The sequence below is a fragment of the Trachurus japonicus genome, chromosome 5, assembly GCF_045865225.1.
Source record: "Trachurus japonicus isolate A0001 chromosome 5, Traja_1.0".
Classification (NCBI taxonomy): domain Eukaryota; kingdom Metazoa; phylum Chordata; class Actinopteri; order Carangiformes; family Carangidae; genus Trachurus; species Trachurus japonicus.
Window position 1 is genome coordinate 21,056,422 of NC_140911.1, and position 23,184 is coordinate 21,079,605.

Genomic DNA, 23,184 nt, shown 5'->3' on the forward strand with positions numbered 1-23,184 from the left:
GGGCTGATTTTAGACGGGGGTCGGAGGGGGGGGAGTGAGCGAGAGAGAGTGAGAGAGATGGTGCGCCGTGTTTGTATCAGATACAATACAAAGGCTCCCTGAGGAAAACAAAGGACTTTTATGTAAAAATCTGATGTTCAGCAGCAGGGAACATCCCTATATTCACAATGGATCTTTTTTTCATAACTTTCATATCTTTTTTCATATTTTTTTTCCCTCAACCAAAACTTTCGCGACCCTCCTGCAGTACCTCCGCGGACCCCCTAGGGGTCGCGGACCCCTTGTTGAAGACCTCTGCTTACTGTGTTTAGTAAACTGTTGTGGACAGATAAAAGGAACAATTAGTCTGGAGATGAATGGATATTTGAGTCAGGCCCCCTCATCCCCTTCCTCTTGTGTTTCATGTTCACTTTGTTTTCCGCTGTCACGAGGAACTGCAGCGATGAAGCAGGATGTGAGTGTGACAGGCGGAAGCTGAGAAACCGAAAGTGTTGCTATAAAGGATGCGGAGATGCTGCGGGATGCTCAGAGCTGAGATGTCGTCGACCATGGAGCTTGTTCCTCTGCTGTGTCTCTTTGTCCTGAGCTGCTCCGGATCATCGTCTGCTGCTGAAGCCGGTGAGAAACTCCACACTGACACCGACCCTCATCTGTCTCACACCTGATCTCTGTCTCTGCAGGTTTAATAGGTTTATTATGGAGGCTGGGGTATGACGTAATGTAAATGTTAATAGTGACCGGAGATCAATATCATAGATTAATATTGGATAATTAGCCTCCACGACACAGGGGAGGTGTTTAACTGTTTAACTGTTTAACTGTTTAACTGGTGTTTTTCTGATCCATAACTAGCGATGATGATCAGCACTTCGAGCATGTAGCTATTGGCAACGGACTACTTCCTGCACAGGAACCAAAACTGTTACTTCTGAGAAACTCCTTCAAGTCAAACCTGATGAGTTTTATCTTAAAGATGACTGAACTGTTTCTGCTGAAGCTGCGAGCCTCACACTCACTGACTGGGGTATTGATCATTTATTGATTAGTTACCACAATAATTTAAGGACGGTGGAGTGTGTGTGTGCATGCATGGGGTTGATGAACCATTATGAACCATTTGTGTGACATTTTATTGCATGATCTCGACCTTTGACCTTTGATTAATTTATTATGTTACGATAAGATATACTTAATTGATCATAGGCAGGGAAAGTATTGTGTTGCAGCAGCAGGCCTAAAACAACCAATGCAAATAATAAAAAATAAGAGAAAGAATAAAATAGAAACAATAAAATCAATTTCGAATAAAAATGTAAAATTGGTATTAAATGTTATGAAATTTAATACAAGTGTAATATGAGTTTTTATGTAAAAATGTATGTATGTATGTAAAAGAAAAAAAACTAAATCAGTGCTTTATCTGCTAGAAGATATCCAGGCATCCTTATTAAACAAATACTTATAAACACAATTATCCTGTGTAACTATCCATATTGTGTAAAATAAATTATCTCCTGTGTGTTCACATTAAATTATGTGTAATTTAAGCGATCCATGTCTCACAAAACATTTTTTTTACTTTAAACGCACATGACACAAACAAGACGATCTAGAACAAGCTCCATTATGAACCATTTGTGTGACATTATGTTGCATTACCTGGACCATTGGCCTTTGATTAGTTTATTATGTTACTTCATGATATGTAAGATAAGATATACTTTATTGACTTTATTGAAATTATTGTGTTGCAGCAGGAGGCCTATAACACTCAATGCTAATAGAAAATAATAGAAAGAAAAAAATAGAAACAATTCTGAATAAAAATGAATACTCTAGGAATAGATATATTATGTGAAGATGTGTATACTATGTGATTGGTATTAAATGTAATGAAATTATATAACATATAACTGGAGATAGGTTCAGCAGCCTACTGCTTGTTTTATATCACATCAAGTGTAATCTGAGTTTTTATGTGGATCTTCACTTTAAAAACAAAATTAATGGATTTATCTCTTAGGAAACACCCGAACATCATTACTAATCATAATCACAAGAATCCAGAGTGTATTTAATTATTTGATGGATCAGACAGCAGCGATCCAGGTCTCACTGAGTAAAACATGTCTTTCTTCAAACGTTCATGACACAAACAAGACAAACTAGAATCAGCTCCTCCAGGTTGTTTCCTCCTCAGACCAGTGTCAGGTTACAGCCTGTCCAACCAGCCCACACTACATGTGTGAAGTCACTCTGCATGTTGTAAAGTCTACATGACCTTTATCTTTGACCTTTGACTGAATTCTAATCAGTTTGTTCCTCTCTCCAAATGAATGTCTGAAGAAATCCTGTGAACATGTTACTGTGACATTGTGTCTAAGAGAGAGGGACAGACACACAAACACATCCTGAAACAACATGGCTGCTGCTCTGACTGTAGAGGAATAAGAACAGATAAAAATTGGGGTGGGGGTTAGATCTAGAGCAGCATCGTCCCTGAAACAACCCAGGACAGAGTGAGCAGAGTGAACGTCATCAGCTCAGACGAGATTAGAAAGTTAAACTAAAGTAAACGAAACAACAACTTGACTTTAAACTCACACACTCACGCACACACACGCACGTGCACACACACGCACAGACACGCAGCATACACGAAGATGGCGGCGCGTACACACGCAGCGGCTCAGGGCTCCCGGCTTTCTGTGGTTTTTAAAGTGTTTTTATTGGTATTCCTGCCCTCTATTCTGCGACTTAACGCCTTAATCCAGTATGGAAGAGCTGAGCTGTGGAAGTTGGGGAAAAGTGAACTTTGCGAACCCCCAAAGCTGGATTTTATTCCACCAGAGCTGCAGCGGACCACACGGACTCTTACCTTCCCTCCCCTGTGGCCCAAGAGACGGCGGAGACACCGTAACGTAAACAAAAGCACAAGCAGCTCCCCTGATCTGGAATATCTGGCAGTGAAGTGCAGACCGTTCAAACTGGTTAGAGAATTCACCTCTGTCATGATTGTAGCAGCCTATATACCACCACGAGCTAATGCTAAGCTAGCTCTGGAGGAGCTGTACTGCCTGATAAGCAGTAACACAAAGTTCGGGACGCTGCCTACAGACCCGGAGTTAGACTAGCCTATAGCAGCGCCCGGAAAGAACTAAAAAAGGGCATCCAACTGGCGAAGTATAGGTATAAACAGCACATTGAGGAGCACTTTCAGGACAACAACCCACGAAATATGTGGAAAGGCATCAGGATCCTGACAGACTATAAGAGCAGTAACCAGCAGGTAAGCCATGACACCACGCTGCCTGACACCTTAAATAGATTCTTTGCTTGTTTCGACTCTCCGAACAGCAGAGAGACTGCACACCTACCTCAGCTAGAGGCGCAACATCAACCACTCGCACTGCAGCTGCATCAAGTGAGTTCCACCCTGAGGAGAATTAACTCCAACAGAGCTGCAGGCCCAGATAAGGTGTCAGGCTGCACCCTGAAGTCATGTGCTGACCAACTGGCAGAAGTTTTTCTGGACATTTTCAACCTGTCCCTGCAACTGTGTAAGGTCCCTGTCTGCCTCAAGTCCTCCATTATTGTGCCTGTGCCCAAAAAATCAGCCATCACCTGCCTCAACGATTACCGCCCTATTGCTCTGACCCCAGTCGTTATGAAGTGCTTTGAGAGGATCCTCCTAAAGCACTTAAAGGACGTTATCCCTGCCGGCTTGGACAGCCTGCAGTTCGCCTACAGGGAGAACCGCTCCACGGAGGACGCCATCTCAATAGCACTCCATTCAGCCCTGACTCACCTGCAGCATCCTACAGTAACACATATGTCAGGATGTTATTTGTGGACTTCAGCTCGGCCTTTAACACTGTCCTACCGGACACGCTGGCCGCGAAGCTCCACAACCTGGGACTGACAACATCACTCTGCCTTTGGATCAAAGATTTCCTCACCAACAGGCCTCAGGTGGTGCGGATAGGGAACTCAACATCTTCCCCTCTGATCCTCAATACTGGCACGCCGCAGGGCTGTGTGCTAAGCCCCGCCCTTTTCACTCTCTTCACACATGATTGCTCTGCCATCCACCCCTCAAACATGGTGGTGAAGTTTGCGGATGACACCACCGTAGTGGGTCTCATATCAGACAACAACGAAACCCACTACAGAGCTGAGGTCCAGCACCTGACACAGTGGTGTTCAAATAACAACCTTATTCTGAACACCGCAAAGACCAAAGAGGTCATAGTCGATTTTAGGAGGTCCAGGAAGACTCAACACGCCCCGATTTGTATACAGGGGGAGCTCTCCTGGTCACTGAACATCTCATTCCTGGTGAAGAAGGCCCAACAACGGCTCTTCTTCCTCAGGAAATTGAAGCGAGCTGGTCTCTCCTCTAAATTGCTCGCAGACTTTTATAGAGCAACAATAGAGAGCATCCTGTGCCTCAGTATGACGGTGTGATACGGCAGCCTTACGGCAGGGGACAAGAAGGACCTGGCCCGGGTGGTGAGAACTGCACAGGGGATCGTGGGCTGCTGACTGCCTGATCTGGACTCTGTTTACACCTCTCGAGTCCAGAGGAGGGCTAGATGCATTAGCTCAGACCCCACCCACCCGGGCAACGAACTGTTTGTACATCAAGGCAACCACTACAAGGCTTAAGAACAGTTTTTTTCCTAAAGCGGTGAAGGCAATCGCCCCCTTGTAGTGGCATACACGCACACACACTCACACACACGTACTTTCCCTCCCAGACACACTCAGACTTGCACTAATGCACTTTATTTCCCTGTCCCCAGCCATCCCCACATACTTGTGCAAACATCTCTGTCGCATCTCTCTTTCTTTTTTTAATTGAATTGTATTCTTTATTTTTATTTTTCTATTCTATTTATTACTGTATTGCATGTTGTGTTTTTAAGCCGTGGGTCCAAAGACAATTTCATTATCCAGAATAATGACAATAAAGATACTCTGACGCACGCACGCACGCACACACACACACACACACACGCTATATCTCTCTAATACTCACAGCACTTGTCTTCCAATCTGTTGTTTTTTCTCATTCTTCTCGTTCACACCTCTGTCATTAAAATGTGTCAGTGTCAGGAGAGAGAAACAATGTAAAAGTTAAAGCTTTGTTTCAGTTGAAAACTTTCTTGTTACATCACCAGTTTAAGTTTAGTTGTAACAACAGTCGTGTCACTCTGCACATAAACATACTGATTACAGTAATATGTGTTTTTTTATCTTCCAGAACCGAAGAGGATCCCTGTGAAGAAGGGGGATGATGTGATTTTACCCTGTTCGACCAGAGGGGACATTGAAGTAAAAAACTTTGAGTGGCAGAAAGATGGTCAGAAGGAGGTGTATTTGTACAATGGTGGTGGTCAACTGTCAGGTCAACATGAGCAGTTCATAGGTCGTGTATCTTATTTTCCTGGAGAACTGGAGAAAGGCAACGCCTCTATAACCATCAAAAACACAGAGATGACTGACACCGGAAACTACACCTGTAAATTTCCAAATGTAAAACCAGAAGTCCCCATTTATCTTCTAGTAGGTGAGTGATTTGATTAACGCCTGATTATTTCCTGGTAGACAGATGTGGAGTAAATTCTTGTTTTTGTTACTGTCTCTCAAGTTGATAATATCAAACATTTGTTTTCTTTTGTCTTTTTAGCTGGTGACCCAATAACCAGTTAGAGTCCATTTTAATGATGATCATGACTCCCTCTTCAGCGTGTCCCATGTTAAACTCTGTATAATACTGAGACAACAAGGAGCTGATTTGTTTCCACCGAATCACTGTAAAGAAAATCCTCAGAGGTTTCATCAGCTCTGTTGTTTTCACTTACAGCTCTGACGCAGTTCAACTGATAAAGGATTTAAATGAATAAAGTAGAAGCTCTCTTCTTCTTCTACTTCAACCCCATGTTTAAAGTACAATAAATCAGTCATGATAAGAGCTATCAGGCTGAAATTTACAGGATCTCTTCATTAAAGTGTCTCCAACATCTGTACTTAATGCCATGATGATAAACAGACGTGACTCTGAGATATTTCAGAAAGTGCAATACAGAGCATCTCCATCAGGTGACTACTGAGCTTTATAAAACTTCTCTAGAGTCACCAAATAATGAAGATCAATGCCTTTTATTATTGTAACATATTTCTAAACTTTTAAGGTCGACAATAAGAAGCTGTTGTTAACTTTTAAACACAGATTTACATATTTTAGTTTCACTGAATCTTGTGTCTTTTGACTGATAAAATGTTTTTCTGTTAAAATGCTGTCCCTCCTCCAAAGTTTCACACCACGTTAATTTCAATATAAAGTCAGGCAGGTGATTTTACCGGCAACAAACTCACAGTGTTTTCACTGTGCTGACATCCGACTGGACTACAGTACCTGTCAATCAAGGTCTATAGGCGGTTGCATTCGGATACGCTCCTCTGATTGGCTGAGGGATTTAAAAGACTGTTTGCTTCGTCGAAAGACTCTGACTGGTTTGTTTTGTTCCTGGGTGTTTCTTACGTTCAGATATGCTCAAAATCTTTAGTCAAATATTTTGCAACGCTTTAAAATTGACCTAATGACGTTAATTGAAAAGTTTAAATTGTCGGGCCGATGTTAAACAAGGGAAATAACTCGCATTTATCTTGTTAAGTGTTTACGTGCGCTTGAATTCAAATGAGCTGGATGTAGTCAGCTGTGTTTTACTCTTTAAAACGAGCCCAGTTTGTCTTTACATATCTGTTTTAGGACGGGATTTAATTGCGGTGACGCTGGTTAGCAAACTAATTTCCAACATGTTACTGTCGTAAAGTGTGAGCTAATATTTGAGCATCATAAATAATTTCATACAACTCTAAAATAGCTCGGAAGAACGCATAGCCTATCTGAGCTTTCAGATGAAGGTGTAACATGTATATTGACATTTACCATAAACACGAAACAATAGGCTATATGATATGTAAGTTTTACGTGTAAATACCGGGTCGCATGCAACCTCCGCGTCATATAAGGTTAAAAGACAGAAGCGGGGAAAACATCAGGGGTAAGTCCCGATCCTGATGATGTGACTGTTCACTTTTTTTTTTCTTCTTTCTATTCACTTGTATGTGCCTATGCCTACATTATTCGGTGGGTGGAGACATTTAAATCCTTCAATAATTTAGTTCTGTGTTTGTCACTGAGTTCATAGTTACAGATGGTGTTGTACTGGACAGAAAACTGAACATGATCATCATCATAAAAGTGACTTAATGACACAGCAGCTGTGTTGGATTAGACTATACAGGTGTTCCTAATGGAATTAACACTGACACATTTAAGATCTGCTCACACAGTGGGTGTTTGTACATTCGACCCAGTGTTTCATATTTTATAAGTCTAGACTTTGTGTTATTGGTGTCTGATGATATTAATCAGAATTAGTGTTTGCTCTTGTGCCAATTGTTTGGTTCAACTCAGAACTAATGTACATGTTAAATATATTTCATAATTTAAAACACCAATCCACATACACAAGCAGTCAGAGAAGGGATGAATTTAAACATCTTAGTATGTCTGATCCTGTAAATGTTCTTCATAAGTTATTGTTCATGTTCACAGGTACAGCTTCCATCAGGTCCATCAGTCCTTCTGAAGTAAAACCAAACTCGGTACGGCTGCGGTGTGAGGTTCATGGTGAGCTTATCAAACCTGATGTCCAGTGGAAGGACAGTAAAGGAATGAACATTTCTGATAAAGATAAAGAACCAGAGGTCTCTGGAGATGGAGGCAAATATACTGTTGTCCTTGAAACTACTGTGACCAAGTCTGGCAACTACAGCTGTGTAGCAACACAGAAGGAAATCAGTCATGAAGTTGCTGGTTACACCCCCGTTTATCTTGGTGAGTTTCGTCTTGGACCCTCTTGTTTTGCTGCTATGTTTTTCTTCTTCTTCCTAGGAATTCCTACCAAACCAACGGTACATGCTACAGTTTTGAAACTTCACCAAAATGTAGCCCCAATACTGCTGAAACTTTTGTCTCATTACAAATTATGAAGTCCATCATTCTGTTCTTTTCAAAAACTGTAATTGACACCAAACTTGCTACAGAGCATCTTCAGACTGTCCTACAAAAACAATCCACACAGATTTTTGATTTATCAAAAATTTAGTCTACAGTGCATCAAATATTTGACTGTAAACTGTATTGTAAACATATACTTGCAAATTCTTGCTAAAAACATTTTCAGTTTTCATTAAATTAAATGACACAATTTTGGAGTCATGGTAGATGATCACCAGACAGAGGAAGGACGCTGGAGCACACGGTCAGTCAAAGCTTTTTAAATGCGGCTGCTTACGTTTTGACTAGCATCTTCTTCAGAGCAAACAGAGCTATTTTGTGAATGGGGGGTTTAAAACCTGTGCATGCTTCTCTGATTGGGAGAGCAGGGGGATGACGTCATCACAAAACAGCTCACATAATAGGTTACCACATCAACCAATAAAACAAATGTTATGATGTTGTATAGGCTACATATTAAAATATTCAACAAGAACATGATTTGATACACAGAATACAAAGATAGAAGCCACGTCTAGGTACCAATTATAAAAAACAAGACAAATTCATCTCCTCGTTTGGACCATTTGGCTCTAAGGTGTTCAGGGTGAATATCCAGAAAGTTTTTGATAATGTTACCACCCCTCGGTTGTGGGGGGATTTTGATCCCCCAGATTTTGAGGGTAGCAACTGAGCCATGTTTGGCCTGATACATGTAATGCCTGGCCATTGCATAAGTAAAGTTTACAAAGTTTTTCAAAAATATACTGAGGAGAGGAGAGGAGAGGGCTCTGTGTAACCAGATGTGTCCCCCAGCAGTCTAAGCCTATAGCAGCGTAGCTATAAAATGGTTCAGAGCTACCTGAACCAGCCCTAACTAAAAGCCCTGTCATAAAGGAAGGTCTTCAGTCTAGACTTAAATGTAGTTAGAGTGTCTGCCTCTTTGACCCATGGAGAGAGCTGGTTCCACAGTAAAGGAGCCCGGTAACTGAAGGCTCTACCTCCCAGTCTGTTTTTAGAGATACTGGGAGTCACTAACAGAACTGCATTCTGACAGTAAGGAATGATTAGATCTTTCAGATAGGACGGAGCTTTATCATTAAGAGCCTTATAAAGCTGTTTTCCCAGTAAAATTAGCGGGTCGACGCAGGTTTTTTAAACGCGGGTTAACCCGCTAACAATCGGCATTTGGCCCCTTTTCCCATCGCTCTGTCTGACCCCCCACTGGGGGCAGTGCAAGAGACACAGTGTCATGCCACAGCCGCCCGCCGCGGAGTGTCCGTCCGCCGAGGCAGACAAGGCGTCTGGCTGACCTGGAGCACCAGGACCGCGGAGGACAGCGAGTCTGCCACGGCACACCACGTCAGTTAAAGCTTCAGTTGGTAACAATTATTCAGTCATATTTGCTGGAACTGTCACTATATTCTGATGGTCAGACATTAAATGAGTAATTTAGGACAAAATCCAACTCCTCTGGCTCCACCTACAGCCTGTAATCGTATTTGCCAAAATCCACCGCGCCCGACGATTCTCCACCAGTCAGGTAGAGGGAGCAGGAGGAGCAGCCAATCGCCGCTCCTACACGTCGTGCTATGGATACGGTACATCTTCTGTGGGTGCGTTTATGGCTACTTTGTGTGTGTCTGTGTGTGTGTGGGCGCTTGGCAGAGGCAAAGACGGTTTATAAACTCTTTGGCAGAGGTTCATAAAGGGACCTGACGGAGTATTGTCTTGAAATTTCCGACCAAGTCGCGGAGTTTACTTTCACTTTCGTCAACTTACCAACTGGAGCTTTAAACAGACTGTCGCTTCTTTTCTTTTCTTTTTTTCAATTGTTTTTGGTCAGTGTTCTTTGATCTTTTGATCCCAGTCTCGAATGAGAGCAGAGCGGAGCAGAGCTTTGTTTTGGTACGTGACATGAGACGCGACCGGCGCGATGACGTGGCGTCACGTAACGCTCAGCGTCATCACGTAAATTAGCGGGTTGACCATAGACTGTATAAAGAATGGACGTAGCACCCGTGACGTCACCCATTGGTTTGGGGGAGTCTGTTTTGTGCCGCTACTACGGGGGTTTGAACCGCGCCATGTTGGATTTGACTTGCCATATTTGGAGCGGTGCGGTTAGCTGGCCGAGGGCCCGCCCACTGGCCTCGAAGCAGTGGTCTCCGGACCTGTCACTCAACGTTTCCACGCCCTAATTGGCCAGAATTTTAAACCTAATAACAATAAAACGGTAGAGTTTAAAAAAAATTCACCCCCCTCAGAGTGTGTGCGGGGGTATAAACTATCAGTTGAGACCAAAAAACGTAATGGTACCAGGCTTTGATCATGTTTATTGAGGATGTAAAGTCGGTGATTTTAACATTGGGGTCTATGGAGAATGCTCCCTTCTGGTACCAGCCCCCAGAGGAAGCCGGGGGGATTGCAGTTTTTTGAATGCGGAAGTGAGCTTCACTTCTCAGACCGACAACTGCCCCCTTGGGGTTGACCCGGGTCTGGCGTTCCCACTGCAAGCCGTTCAGAGCCGAGCCGATTAAAGGCGATTTTAACCCGCGTCGCTTGCTTGGTGCGCCTTTCCCACTGCCACCAAAAGCCGATTGTGAGCGGGTTTAAACAGGTTTTTTGACCAGTGGGAAAGGGGTATAAGTCAGCAGAAGGATTTTAAAGTCTATTCTAGATCCTACAGGAAGCCAGTGGAGGGAAGCTACTAGTCTCTAGTCTCTTTTTTATTAAACAGGAAAAGTTAACTTTATCATTTTTTTTAAGACCATAGAATATTTTTAAACAATATAATACATGAATTAATTAATTAGTTAATATATGAACAATATTTATTTTAATAGGACTATTGCAAAAACGAGAAAAACCAGAGGATTCTGGGAAATGAAGTCCTACTTTACTCTGTCTTCTAGAAGCAATATAAAAGGGATAATCTGTATATTTTTAACATGACTGAGATTATAGAAACCCAGTAAAATAAAGAATGAATGTTTATACACATTTTTAGAGGTTTTTAGAGAACCCTACACTATTTTTCACAGTTCACACAGATGATAATGATACCAGAAAAAGTCTAACCCAAGCGCTTGGATAATTTTCCCTAACCGTTGGGGCCCATTTGAAGCGTTGGTGCACATGAAGTTTTATCCAGTTATGAGAAGAAGAGTTAAAGCAGAAGTAAGCAATATTTTTGTGTTAATATAAGTCTTAAATAGTTATATCTTCCGACAGCAATCACTTACATAGAGTGTTTGGACAGAAACACAGGTCTCTCAGTCACTCTGCTCTGCTCTGAGCCGAGGAGAAAACTTTTCTCGTATCCTACAAGTTTTCACTTTCTACATGAAAGTGTCTTTTCAAACAGTGGTTCCTAACCTTTCTTGGTCAGATTTTTTTTAAATTCATCAATTAGGCTATAGACACTTCAGGCGACCTAATTTGAATTTCAGGCGACCCCACGTGGGGTCCCGACCCCAAGGTTGGTAAACACTGTTTTAAAAGACGTCGGCCACGGACGGAGTGGGCGACATGCTGGGACGAGGAACTTTAAACTGCTGCAGTCGTCTCTCCCTCTCGTACTCAGCATGCTGTTCAGGGTGTTTGGTTTTTAAATGATTCATTAAAAGGCGCGTTCCTACAGGAACGGTCCCGTCACTCAGCCTCTCAGTGGCCGTGTCTCCGCTGCAGACGCACCGGGCTCTTGGAGCGACGTGCAACGGTGCGCGTGGTCGCTGTGCAGTGATAAAGCTGTCCAGCGGCTCTGATTCACGAACTTAACTATCCTTCCTCCTCTGTCACCTGCTGCGTGCTGCGCCCCGCTGCAGCAGATGGGCATCAGCAGATACGTACATTACGTCACATGGAAGCGGTGCATTAAGGTCTAGAAAAGCCTGGGGAAATGTAGCTTCTGAGGACGCTACCGCGCTACTGATCAATAAAATAGCTTAACTACTGAAAAGCTATTTGATGTAGAAAACAGCAACCCTACGACCACGCTACTGAGAAATGTAGTTAAGTTACTAACGCCGCTACTTGTAACGTCGCTACTGCCCAGTACTGCAAGTTTTATCCAATGAGGAGAGAGAACGGCATGAAGGGCTGTGTGTGCAGCCAAGGGATGCGCGTGAATGTGGTGACGTCAACTGAGCTACGTGAAAAGAATATTCTGACTGGTTAAAGTCTCTCTGGCAGTGCAACATCTGGGCCAACCTTTAGTCCGAGTCTCCAAACATCGACTTCTCTCTGCCGAGGAAAACGCAGCCAGCAGCTTCACTGTCCCGGTGAACTGTGGGATATTTCCTCCCGGAGAATGTTCTAGTCTCTTTTTTATTAAACAGGAAAAGTTAACTTTATCATTTTTTTTAAGACCATAGAATATTTTTAAACAATATAATACATGAATTACAGAGTTAATATATGAACAATATTTATTTTAATTGGACTATCGCAAAATGAGAAAAAACAAAGGATTCTGGGAAATGAAGTCCTACTTTACTCTGTCTTCTTCTTTATTTTATGTCACTTAACAATGAGCTTCTTTAAATAGTCAACAGTGTATAAGTGACAGGAAACACGGGGCAAAGCTCCTCCTTCAACTGGCTCCTCCCATGCAGAGGAGCAGCAGCATGACGTCATTTTAGTAAGTGGACACAGCTGCGTTCACACCAAAAGCTTCCAAAGCGTCAAAAACGCCGGAGGTCAATTCATTTTCAATGAGAGCCCGGCGACACTGAGCGTCCAAAGCGTCAACAGGCGTCGCCGCGCTTCCAAAGCGTCCAAAGCGTCACCAGATGAGAAGTTGAGCCAGGTTTAACTTTAGGGTAATTAGATATGACGCGGTTAAGCGGCAACCGGCGGCAGCCTGTCAGAATAGAGATGTCCGTCGGCTGCCTTTTTTTCTTTTTTTTTGTATTTCGGCTCCCCAATAGAGAGCCTAAGTGGAAGCAGGAAGTAACGGTCACCATGGGACCTCAACTCTGAAAAACTCGCCATTCAAATGAACAGGACTGAAAATTTTATTTCGTGATCCGTTTGAATTGTGCCATGAGAAAAAAATATGTCCTCTACCCGTTTAAAAGGTCACGTTTCATCCCGAGAAATCAGCCGTTTGTTGTAAAACTATTGTAAAATAAAATTCAGAAGAATCTGTAACCAGAAAGACTACAAGTCGCGTAGGTGACGTCACACACCAAATGCCGCCCTTTCCCGTGTCAGTTGGTGACGTATTTTTTGTGGGACACAGATCTGTAGTCCGTGGAGCAGTCTTTACACAAAATACATTCTTCTGTTGCCGTTTTATGATAAACGGCTGATTTCTCGGCATGAAACGTGACCTTTTAAACAGGTAGAGGACATATTTTTTTCTCATGGCACAATTCAAACGGATCACGGAATAAAATTTTCAGTCCCGTTCATTTCTATGGCGAGTTTTTCAGAGTTGAGGTCCCATGGCGCCGTTACTTCCTGCTTCCGCTTAGGCTCTCTATGACCAGCGTGATCGAACTTTGACGTCAGTCACGTGACAAGCGGCCAAAGCGGCTGAAAATATTTGCCGTTTTGGGAGCTGTCTTGTTTTTGGTGTGAACGCACAGTAAGTGTTGAACCTGCAGATGTGGAGGCTGACAGAGGTTATCAACAGATGAGACTGAAACTGTAGCTCGTGGATTCAAATGAGTTTGTTTACAAATAAACTGAAAACACAGAAACAACACTTGTATTTATCCCCTCATCATCCATGACAGGTTTATTCTGTGCTTTCTAAAATCCAGGGTGGGAACTCAGGCTTCCTGTGGTCGACTCTCACCAGTTTTCACCCTTTTCTATTTATTGTAGCTTCTGACCTCACACGTCCTCACACAGTCACAGTACATTCAGCATAAACACAACTAATACACATTCAGTTTACTGTATAGACAGATACTGATGACAATTTCATACTCATCAGACCATCAGTGACCCCTTGTTTTCAAAAATGTTTCAGACTGAACTCAAAGTAAATTTGGATGAAGAATCTGCAGTGCAGTGAGCGTCCTCTATGATCACATGTTGGTAGAGATGTAGCTTCCCCCACTCGGGAACTGCCCATTGGTCCGACCTCCCATTGGTTCGACCTCCCGTTACTCCGACAAAATCAACCACAAGTCGGACCAATAGGAGGTCGAACCAGTGGGTGGTCCCGTTAGTTCGAACTGTCATCGCTACTTTGTGACAAGCTCTTCCATTGATAGGAGCATGCAGCTTTCTCTCTCTCTCTCTCTCTCTCTCTCTCTCTCTCTCTACGCACATCACACACATACACGCGCGGCCCAGAATATCACCATATTCAGTCAGAGAGCCAGATCATGTCAGATCACGCACAACCATCATAAATGCTGATCAAGATGTGTAAACTGATAATCAAAGCCCCCCCTCCCAGAGTACAGAGTAAAAGAAATACACTTTTTTTTCTCCTCCCCCCTCCGCTCGAGCACAGCTGAACCTGGCCGGCTTGAGCTCACTTCACGGGCGCGAGCGGCTGGCAGCAGACTGAGAGAGAGAGAAAAAAAAAAGTAAATTTCGCTTTGGTTAGGTTCAGGCAATGAAGAAAGGAGTTGGTTAAGTTTAGTAAAAACACCAGGTAGAGGCTAGACAGGCTGGAAGCATAATGAGCCTTATATGTTATTGATATGAAGTGCTTGTTTTGCAGTTAATTATGCACATGATCCGTTTGATCCCAGAAAGGAAAAAAGGATCAATGCGCAGCCTCTGTTTCCTTTCTGATTACGTCCGTCTGTCTGTTCGGAGTGGGAGAGAGAGACAGAGAACCCAATCCACCTGTCTGTAATGTAAGTTTGATTTGATATGAGTGTCAAGGTTTAATTACGGACACTAATGAGCGCGCAGCAGTGCGTAAAAGTCGTGCGTAATGACAGCTCCTCGTTGGTGCAACACAATAAACTGCACCTCTTCTTCCACTTGTGTCTTATTGACAGGTGGAGCCTATATGAATAATGATATAAATGCATAGTGAACGGTAAGAATGGAGAGTTGGACTAATGCTAATAACTAGTCCAGTTCGAACTAATGAGGACCTCCCATTAGTTCGAACTCTCATTACTCCGATTGTCGGACCAATGGGAGTTCGAACCAATGGGAGGTCGAACTAATGGGAGGTCGGACCAGTGCCATGGACCCCCTCACTCTTGGTTCATGACCTGCTGCAGGTTGTTGTTTGGTTGTTTACAAGCAGAAGAGAAACAACAGTCAAAGTGTTTCTACATCTGGTCTCTAATCGTCCTCCTGTGTGTGAAGCTGAAACCAGGAGTGAACAGATGTTGACCACTTGACTCATTCACCAACATGTGGCTGTGTTTGTATTGATGTGACTGTGTGCAGCTCAGTAGAGCAGGTGGGCTGATTGAACCAGTCACAGGTGCTGTATGATCTGAGCTTCAGGCTGTAGAGGACACATGTGCTGTCACAGTGTGATATACAGCTGTGGTCTCCAGCCAGATGTGTGACTGTGCTGCAGCTTCCTGACAGCACAAGTTGTCAGTGTGAACAGGCTGAACTCAGATTCTTGTCCAGTGAATGAAGCAGCAGCTGCTCTTTGTTTGTGTGTGTTCATGTGAGCACAGTGAACTCACTGAGAGCTTCATCACTGAAGCTACAAGACCACGTTCAGACGTCTCTCAGCTTTTAGCTTCACTTATTCTGAGTGAAGCGTCGACCCGAGCTCAGAGGCCCATGTGTTGAACAGAGCTCATCAGCAGCAGCTCCAACAACAACCATCATGAGGTGAAGATGAGCTGAGCAGAGGTGATCCAGAGTCCATCAGAGCCTGGGCTCAGGGTGTAGAAACCTGGCTGGAGACAGATCACAGTCACACACACTTTGAGATCTCACACACAGCAGGAGTGAAGCAGGAGTCAGATGGAAACAGCCTGAAGTGGAGGTGGCAGCACAGTGACTCAAACATCTTCCTCCTGATGAACAACACGTGTCAGACAGAGGAGGAAGCTGCAGCATCATCATCCTCCTCACTACTGTAGCAGAACCAGAACCGAGCTCTGAGCTGAGCAGCAGCAGGAGGAGAGAGGCCATGAGACGGATGCTGACATCACTGAGCCTGGTCACATTCATCCCAGTGGAGTCTTCATCTGCTCATCACTGTAGATCAGAGGAGCAGCAACACACTCATTGTTCTCTGTGTGAAGCTGTGACGTCCAGTCTGGTGTTCATCATGTCAACTTACTCTGAGTCTCACATCAGCTTTCTCTTTCTGTTTCAGAGACTCAGAGTCAGCCTTGGTGGATATGGATGATCATTGCCATGCTCGTGTTAATTATTCTTGTTCTTGCTTTTCTTCTTCGATGCAAAAACCGCAACCGCAATTTTTAATTTGGGTAAGTTCGAATAACCATTGTTACCATGTGTGTGATGATCAGAGTTTGACAGTTGCCTTCATCTCCTTAGAGAAGCAGCTTCTGTCTCAGGGTGAGAGCAGCTCTGTTGGATTTTCCTCAATATCATTTTGTTTTCTCTCCTGCAGGTCAGTCCAAGACAAGAGTCCCCACGAATGACCTCTAACCACTGGACATCACTGGACCAAGTTTAATAGAGAACTGATTGTAAAGCTCTTTGAATTAAAGCTCTATATGAATACATCAACCAAATATTATCAACCTGCTTGTAGCTGTTCACTGAGTCGACGTGGACATTGACACAAACATTAGAATCAGTGAAGTCAAACCTGCTGCTCTGCTTTAAATGAATGTGAACATTTAGTGAAACATAATGTAACTTTTATTTTGAAATCTGTGTTGCTGACATCATTTGGGATGATCATGTTGCTTCTTTTTATTTCTGAAGGTGCTGATCCTGAGTCTGTCTGGTACAGTTACAGTCTTCACTGTTGTTGACTGTAACATTTGAATTGTGCTCTGTCTCACACTGAGTTTGTGTTTATATTGCAGCTGATGATGAATTTACAGGCTGTCATGTAAATTCAAGCAGTGCTTAATGATTTTTAATTAATAAAACATTTAAAAAAACAGCAAGTGTATGTTGTGACCAATTTGTTTAAACTAAAGTGAATCTATTGTATTGGACAGAGTTTCAAATGATCTTGATTCTGCAGCTGTTATGACTGAAACTAAATTTGAAATTGATTACATGTGCCATAATGTCATAATGTTGATGGTTTATTTAGCCTACAGGGTTTCTTCCCAGTGATGATCAGCAGGATCCACCTTGTCTATCAGACCACAAATAAAACTGATTATTCCACACAGTTAAAAAATGTTGCTCTCAGTCAACAACACCTGTGTCCAGTTCTCCTTTGATGAAACATCCTTCGATGTTGCCTGATTGGCAGCACCAGTGCTTCCCTATGCCTATGGGGGGTTTAACAAAATAATCTGTTAGGCTAATAATCAAACCTAGAAATCACTCTTCTGATTGATCAGCTGATTGATTTATCCAGTTATCAATCAGTAATTATTAATAATGAACAGGAAGGAAACGAGAATCATCAGAATTCATGAGTCACTGTTGACGCGTGTGGAGGAGGAGCTTTTATTGTGAAGGGTGTGTACCGGAAGTGTCTCTGTTGCTGCAGCTCGCGGACGCCGACAGAGTGAAAGTGTGTGATGAGCCAATGATGGTGTGATGAGCGGCTGAAGCTTCATCATCCAGATGTTCCCCTGATGTTGTGATGGCTCCTGTTCAGATGGAGCTCGTTGCTCTCGTGAGTCTCTGTGTCCTGACTCGGTGTGGATCAACGTTTGCTGCTGAACACGGTGAGAAAACTGAGGCTCAGACTGAGAATCAGCCTCAGCTCTGTTTATTATCACTGACTGTTTAATGACATGAAGAAGATGCAGCGGTCTGGAGACACAGTCCTCGAGGAGGAGGAGGAGGAGGAGGCTGGATGACGTCATCACCTGCACCTGTCCGTCTGAACATCACGAGCAGTTTCACACAGTGATGCCATGTTGTTCCTCATAATTAGCGCTGATCGATATTGAAACGTCAGGGTGATGTTATCTAATGACGTCATCACTCAGGTTAATACCAGTCGTTTAGCTGCTCACTTCTAACTTTACGTGTGACGTCAGCAAAACTGGATATGTGTGCGTGGGCGGGGGGTTAGGGCGGGGTCTCAGTGTGATCATGAACATAAACTCAGTGTTTAATTTGATCATTGTCCAGATGTTTTTCTACGTGAACAATTCTCTTATCAGTTTAGTTCAGTAGTTTGATGAACTCAGTCACACACCTGGTGCTCAGGTGTCTCAGCTGCTGCAGGTGGAGGTGTGTCCTGTCAACTTGACTCATTGCAGTTAATAGATTATTGATTAGTGTTTCAAACAATATTGAGGTCATTATCTGACCAAGATGTGCACTGGATATCTGGATATATTTTCCTCCTCAACAAAATGTTTTTATGTTTTTTATATCAAATCATGATTTATTTTTTATTACCCCCACCTCCTCTTCCCAGGTAACTCCAGTAATAATTTGGGGTTTGAAAATGTATTGATCTGTTTTTCATGAATTAGACCATGTGATGAAATGTGATCCAATGTGATCAGATGTGATATCTGATGAGCAGAAGAACCAGAGAGAGTAGTTTTCCAGTTGTAACATGTTGTTAGTGTCTCTGGTTGTTTTCAGTGAAGCAGTGAAACCTGTCAGTGTGGTTCTGCTTCAGTGTCTGAGGAGACTCTGTGTTTTATAAATGATGAGAGCTGTCACATCTACAGGAGCCTGGACAGATTCCTGTGTGTGGATCAGAGCAGTGGAGTTAAAGCAGCGTTAGTTCATGAAGCACTCAGTGCTCAGTTTATTAGGAACACCAAGCTCAAACTAATTCAGTCTGATCCAACAGTCCTGCAGTGAGTCCTCCTCCATGAAGCTTTAATGTTCAGTGTGTGAGACGTGTTTCTGTTGTTTACTCTGCCTCATTGGTTTAAATCAGAAGTGTCAGACTTTCTTTCTCCTTCTCACAATGTTTATTTTGTGAGTGATGCTCTGGCCACATTGGGTTATTTGCATCTAGGTAGATTGGTTTAGGACCAGCATGCACCTGTGGTTGTTCACCAGAGCAGGAGAGGCAGCAGGAAACATGATTCATTGTTCCTCAGTTTGCTGCTTGTTTGGATGAATAAATGTTTCATCAGTGACCTTTGAAACTATTGAGCTGAAGTTTGTTTAAGGACAAACCGTCTCTTTAATTGGGATGAACTGTGTTTCATGTTGTGACCTGACAGCTGGAGTCAAATCAAATCAAGTTTGAATCCTCCTCCTGTTTTCACTGACACACCTACTTCCTGTCCGACCTGCTGCTCAGTCTCCTCACCTTCTCTACAACACTGAAACACTGGTGACAATTAACAGTTTTATTGTGTTGCTACTTTAATGGATTGTGTGTAGTGTAGTGTAGTGTAGCGTAGCGTAGCGTAGCGTAGCGTAGCATATTGTAGTGTAGTGTAGTGTTGTTCTGCCTCTGTGTGTTTGTTGATCCTCTGACTCAGTGAACGTCCTTCTCTGGTTCATGGAGTTAGATAGATATAATATAATAGATATAATGAACCTGTGAAACTTGAAGATCCGATTGTTATTATTGTGCACCTGCAACATGAAACAATTTGCAGAATAATCAAAAATTTTGTGCACTTTAAATCTTTGATTACACCACACACCCAGATGTTCCTGTTTTAGTTGTTCTCTAGTCTAAACCATTATTTTGATATTTGAATCACTGTTGAGATTTTTATTTATTCTCTGTGTTTTTGTCGATTTTTGTCGTTTTATTTCTTGGCACTTTTTTTTGTTTTATTTTGTTTCTGTTTTCTGGCACGTTAATGGAAACTCCACATTTTTGTTTCTTGGGTCTTTATGATCTTTAAGTTTGTCCTTTGCTTGGTTAAATTATAATGCGTCAGTGTTTTCCCCAGTGAAAATAAAGGATCATTGAATTAATTAAAGTGCAGAACCCAAGATCTGATAACAGAATGAATCTACACACAACTTCCCATATCGTGTCTTTCTACAGAGAGTTGTTAAGAAGCAGCATAAACAGCCTCTTGTCTCTTCTATCCTCTCTTGGTATTGGTTTCATCTTTTAAACAATCTACAAACCTCTTCCTCTAACTGTTTCACAGTATCTGGCGCTTGTCCCAGAACAGAAGGTCAAACGGCCACTTCAACTTTTCTCAGCAGATGTTTGTCACAAATGTAGAACAACAGATAGTAAGAGAGTGAAATACACCAGTGAAGTACATGGGAACAAATATGCACACACTGTAATGATTAATACTGTAGTAGCACCACCTGCTGGTTCACTTTGGTATTGTGATTTCTCTCCAGCAGTGATTGATCAGCTGATGAACTGAGAGCCAGATCTCAGACAGACATGAACTTTGCAGCAATTTGTGCTGAGATCATCCAGGTTGAAATGGAAGTTAAATTAATTGATAATCATTTAAAAACTGCACAGGTTTTATATTTTCATGACAAAGTGACAAAACATCATATCAGGGGAGCAGGAAAGGCTTGGTGGTGACTGTAAAATATAAATAAGAATAAACTTTTCAAATCTATAAAAGGCAAACTCAAAGCACAATGATCAAAACTATATAACCTGGTTTGTTCTCATCCACTTTAATACTTAACACACAAATGTGGAACGTCGTCAGAAATAGGTTTTGACATATGTGTTCATGTGTTATCTGAGCTTTTCTTTAACCTGACGACTCTGTATGTGATCACAGTGATTGATTCATGTTTTGTCCTGCAGGTCCAGCTGTCACCAATCTGGTGGTGAAGGAGGGGAACGACGCCGTGTTGCCCTGTTCCCTCAGCACCACGAGCATCAAGCAGGAGCTGTTTGACTGGAAGAAGGACGGTCAGAGGGAGGTGTTCATGTACGACAGGGGCAGCATTTATGACGAGAAACGTTCAGGTCAAGACGAACACTTCAGAGGACGGGTCTTTCATTTTCCACAACATCTGGAGTCTGGTAACGCCTCCATAGTCATCAGAGATACGAAGGTGGCCGACAGTGGAAGCTACACCTGTGATTTTCCATTTCATCAGCCAATCAGACGATCCCACATTGTGCTTGTTGTTGGTGAGTGATTCAATGAAACAGCTGGAAACATGGCTGCTCAGAACAGACGTGACTGGTTTCAGTGTCTCAGGTCAAAGAGTCAGAGTGACACATCTGGATCAGACGAGGCTGCAAATGTTCACAGATACAGAAATGAAACTTATGGTCCAACATCTTCATCTGGGTCCTCGGCCCGAGTCTGGTCTATACCTGCACATCTGGGTATATTCCAGATGTTATCCCCTGACACCCCTCACTAACAGCTAGAAGACTCACTGTGTGTGCTAGAATTGGCCCGGATGTGGTGGACGTAAGAAGCAGAGTTAGAATAAACTGATCTTACTTAAAACAGAAAGAAGTCAACAACGTTATAGCAGATGGGAAGAAAATTAAAAGTTATCCATTTAAAGTAAATTCATCAAAGTAAAAACATAAACATTGTCAGACAGCCAAGAGACTAACTAGTTGGCTTGTTTATCACACAAACATGAGAGTGTCATCAGTCTTTTCATCTGACTCTCCACCAGAAAGTCAGTTAACACATTTAACATGTTTACAATTTGTTTTAACAACTGTGCAACATATAAGTTGTTGTAAAGCCTGATTTCCTGATCACGTTCCACTGGTTTGGACAGTTGTGCATCAATGAAGGAAGTTGATGATCAGATCTGAGTCTCAAAGATAACCTGTCTTAACTGTCTTCATGAGACAGTACGTCACAGGAAATCTGAGCCCATGTTTTCTATTTCTCAGAATTACCTGTCTGCCAAGGTGAAGAATTTACATTTTTACATTATACAATCAGTCTCACATTGTTGTTTTCTTTTGTCTTCTAGATCCGATCTTAACCTGTTAGAGTCCATTTTAATGATGCATATGTCTCTCTCTTCAGACCCTCCCATTTTAAACTGTGTACAAACTGAGACCATTAGGAACTGATTTGTTTCCACTGAATCACTGTAAAGTAAATCCTCAGAGGTTTCATCAGCTGTGTTGATCAGACTTACAGCTCTGACACAGTTCAACTGATGAAGGATCAAACTGGATAAAGTAGAAATTATCCTCTTCTTCTCCTCCAACCTCATGTTTGAAATACAATAAATCAGTCACATTAAGAGCTATCAGGCTGAAATTAACAGGAATCCTTCATCAACGTGTCTCCAACATCTGTACTAAATATCATGTTGATAGACAGAAGTGGCTCTGAGATATTTCTGAGAGTGCAGTCCAGAGTATCTCCATCAGATGACTACAGATTTTTATAAAACGTCTCCTCAGTCAACAAATAATGAAGATAAATGTCTTTTACAACTTTGAAAAATATGCCTCAATGTTGGAGTTGACTCAAAGAGGCGGTTATTAATATTTACACACAGATTTACATATTAAGTGTCATTGAATCTTATCTCCTTTGACTAATAAAAAGTTTTTCTGACCTGTCCCTGTTCCTCCACCACAGGGAGTCACACTACATCAACTTCCATATATGGTCAGACAGGTGATTTTACCGGCTACAAACTGGGCATGTTTCAGAGTGGTTACTTCCTATTGGACTAAAGTAGCTGTCAATCAAAGTCACTAGGCGACCGCATAATGATACTCTGCTCTGATTGGCTGTTGTAAGTTAAACGATCATTAGGTTCGTCAGTTTACATCGTAGAAAGGCGCTGATTGGTTTATTTTGTTTCTGGGCGTTTTCTGATTTCAGAGATACCTAACACCATTGGTCAAATACTTTAACAAAGCCTTAAAATTGACCGAAATGTAGTCAGGTTTAAAGTTTGAAGCACAGGATCGAAGTTAATTAAGAGAAACTATCCGATATTATTCAGGGTTTTTCTTTTCCTCGTCTTGAATTTAAACGAAATTAATTTAATTGGTAGTGTTTTACTCTTTTTAACGAGGCCAGTTGGTCTTTAAAAGTCTCTTTTTCAGCCTATAAACGTGTTTTAATCGAAGCAACGCAGGTTAGTAAACTATAATCTGATTGGTTACTGCTGCAAAGAGAGACAGTAAT

At 42.3% G+C, this 23,184-nt stretch overlaps 1 protein-coding gene across 1 annotated transcript in view; it reads left to right on the forward strand.

Annotated features, from left to right (window-relative positions):
- The first annotated feature begins 351 nt into the window (after positions 1–351).
- The window catches only part of LOC146987534 (hemicentin-1-like), a 90,901-nt gene continuing 68,068 nt past the window's right edge, over positions 352–23,184 (forward strand). Inside the window, exons 1-5 of the mRNA XM_085777921.1 lie at positions 352–618; positions 5,267–5,572; positions 7,628–7,909; positions 17,737–17,853; positions 20,856–21,188. Of these exons, the coding sequence (XP_085634047.1) occupies positions 504–618; positions 5,267–5,572; positions 7,628–7,909; positions 17,737–17,853; positions 20,856–21,188 (1,153 nt within the window). The 5' untranslated portion in view covers positions 352–503. The remainder of the gene's footprint in view (positions 619–5,266; positions 5,573–7,627; positions 7,910–17,736; positions 17,854–20,855; positions 21,189–23,184) is intronic.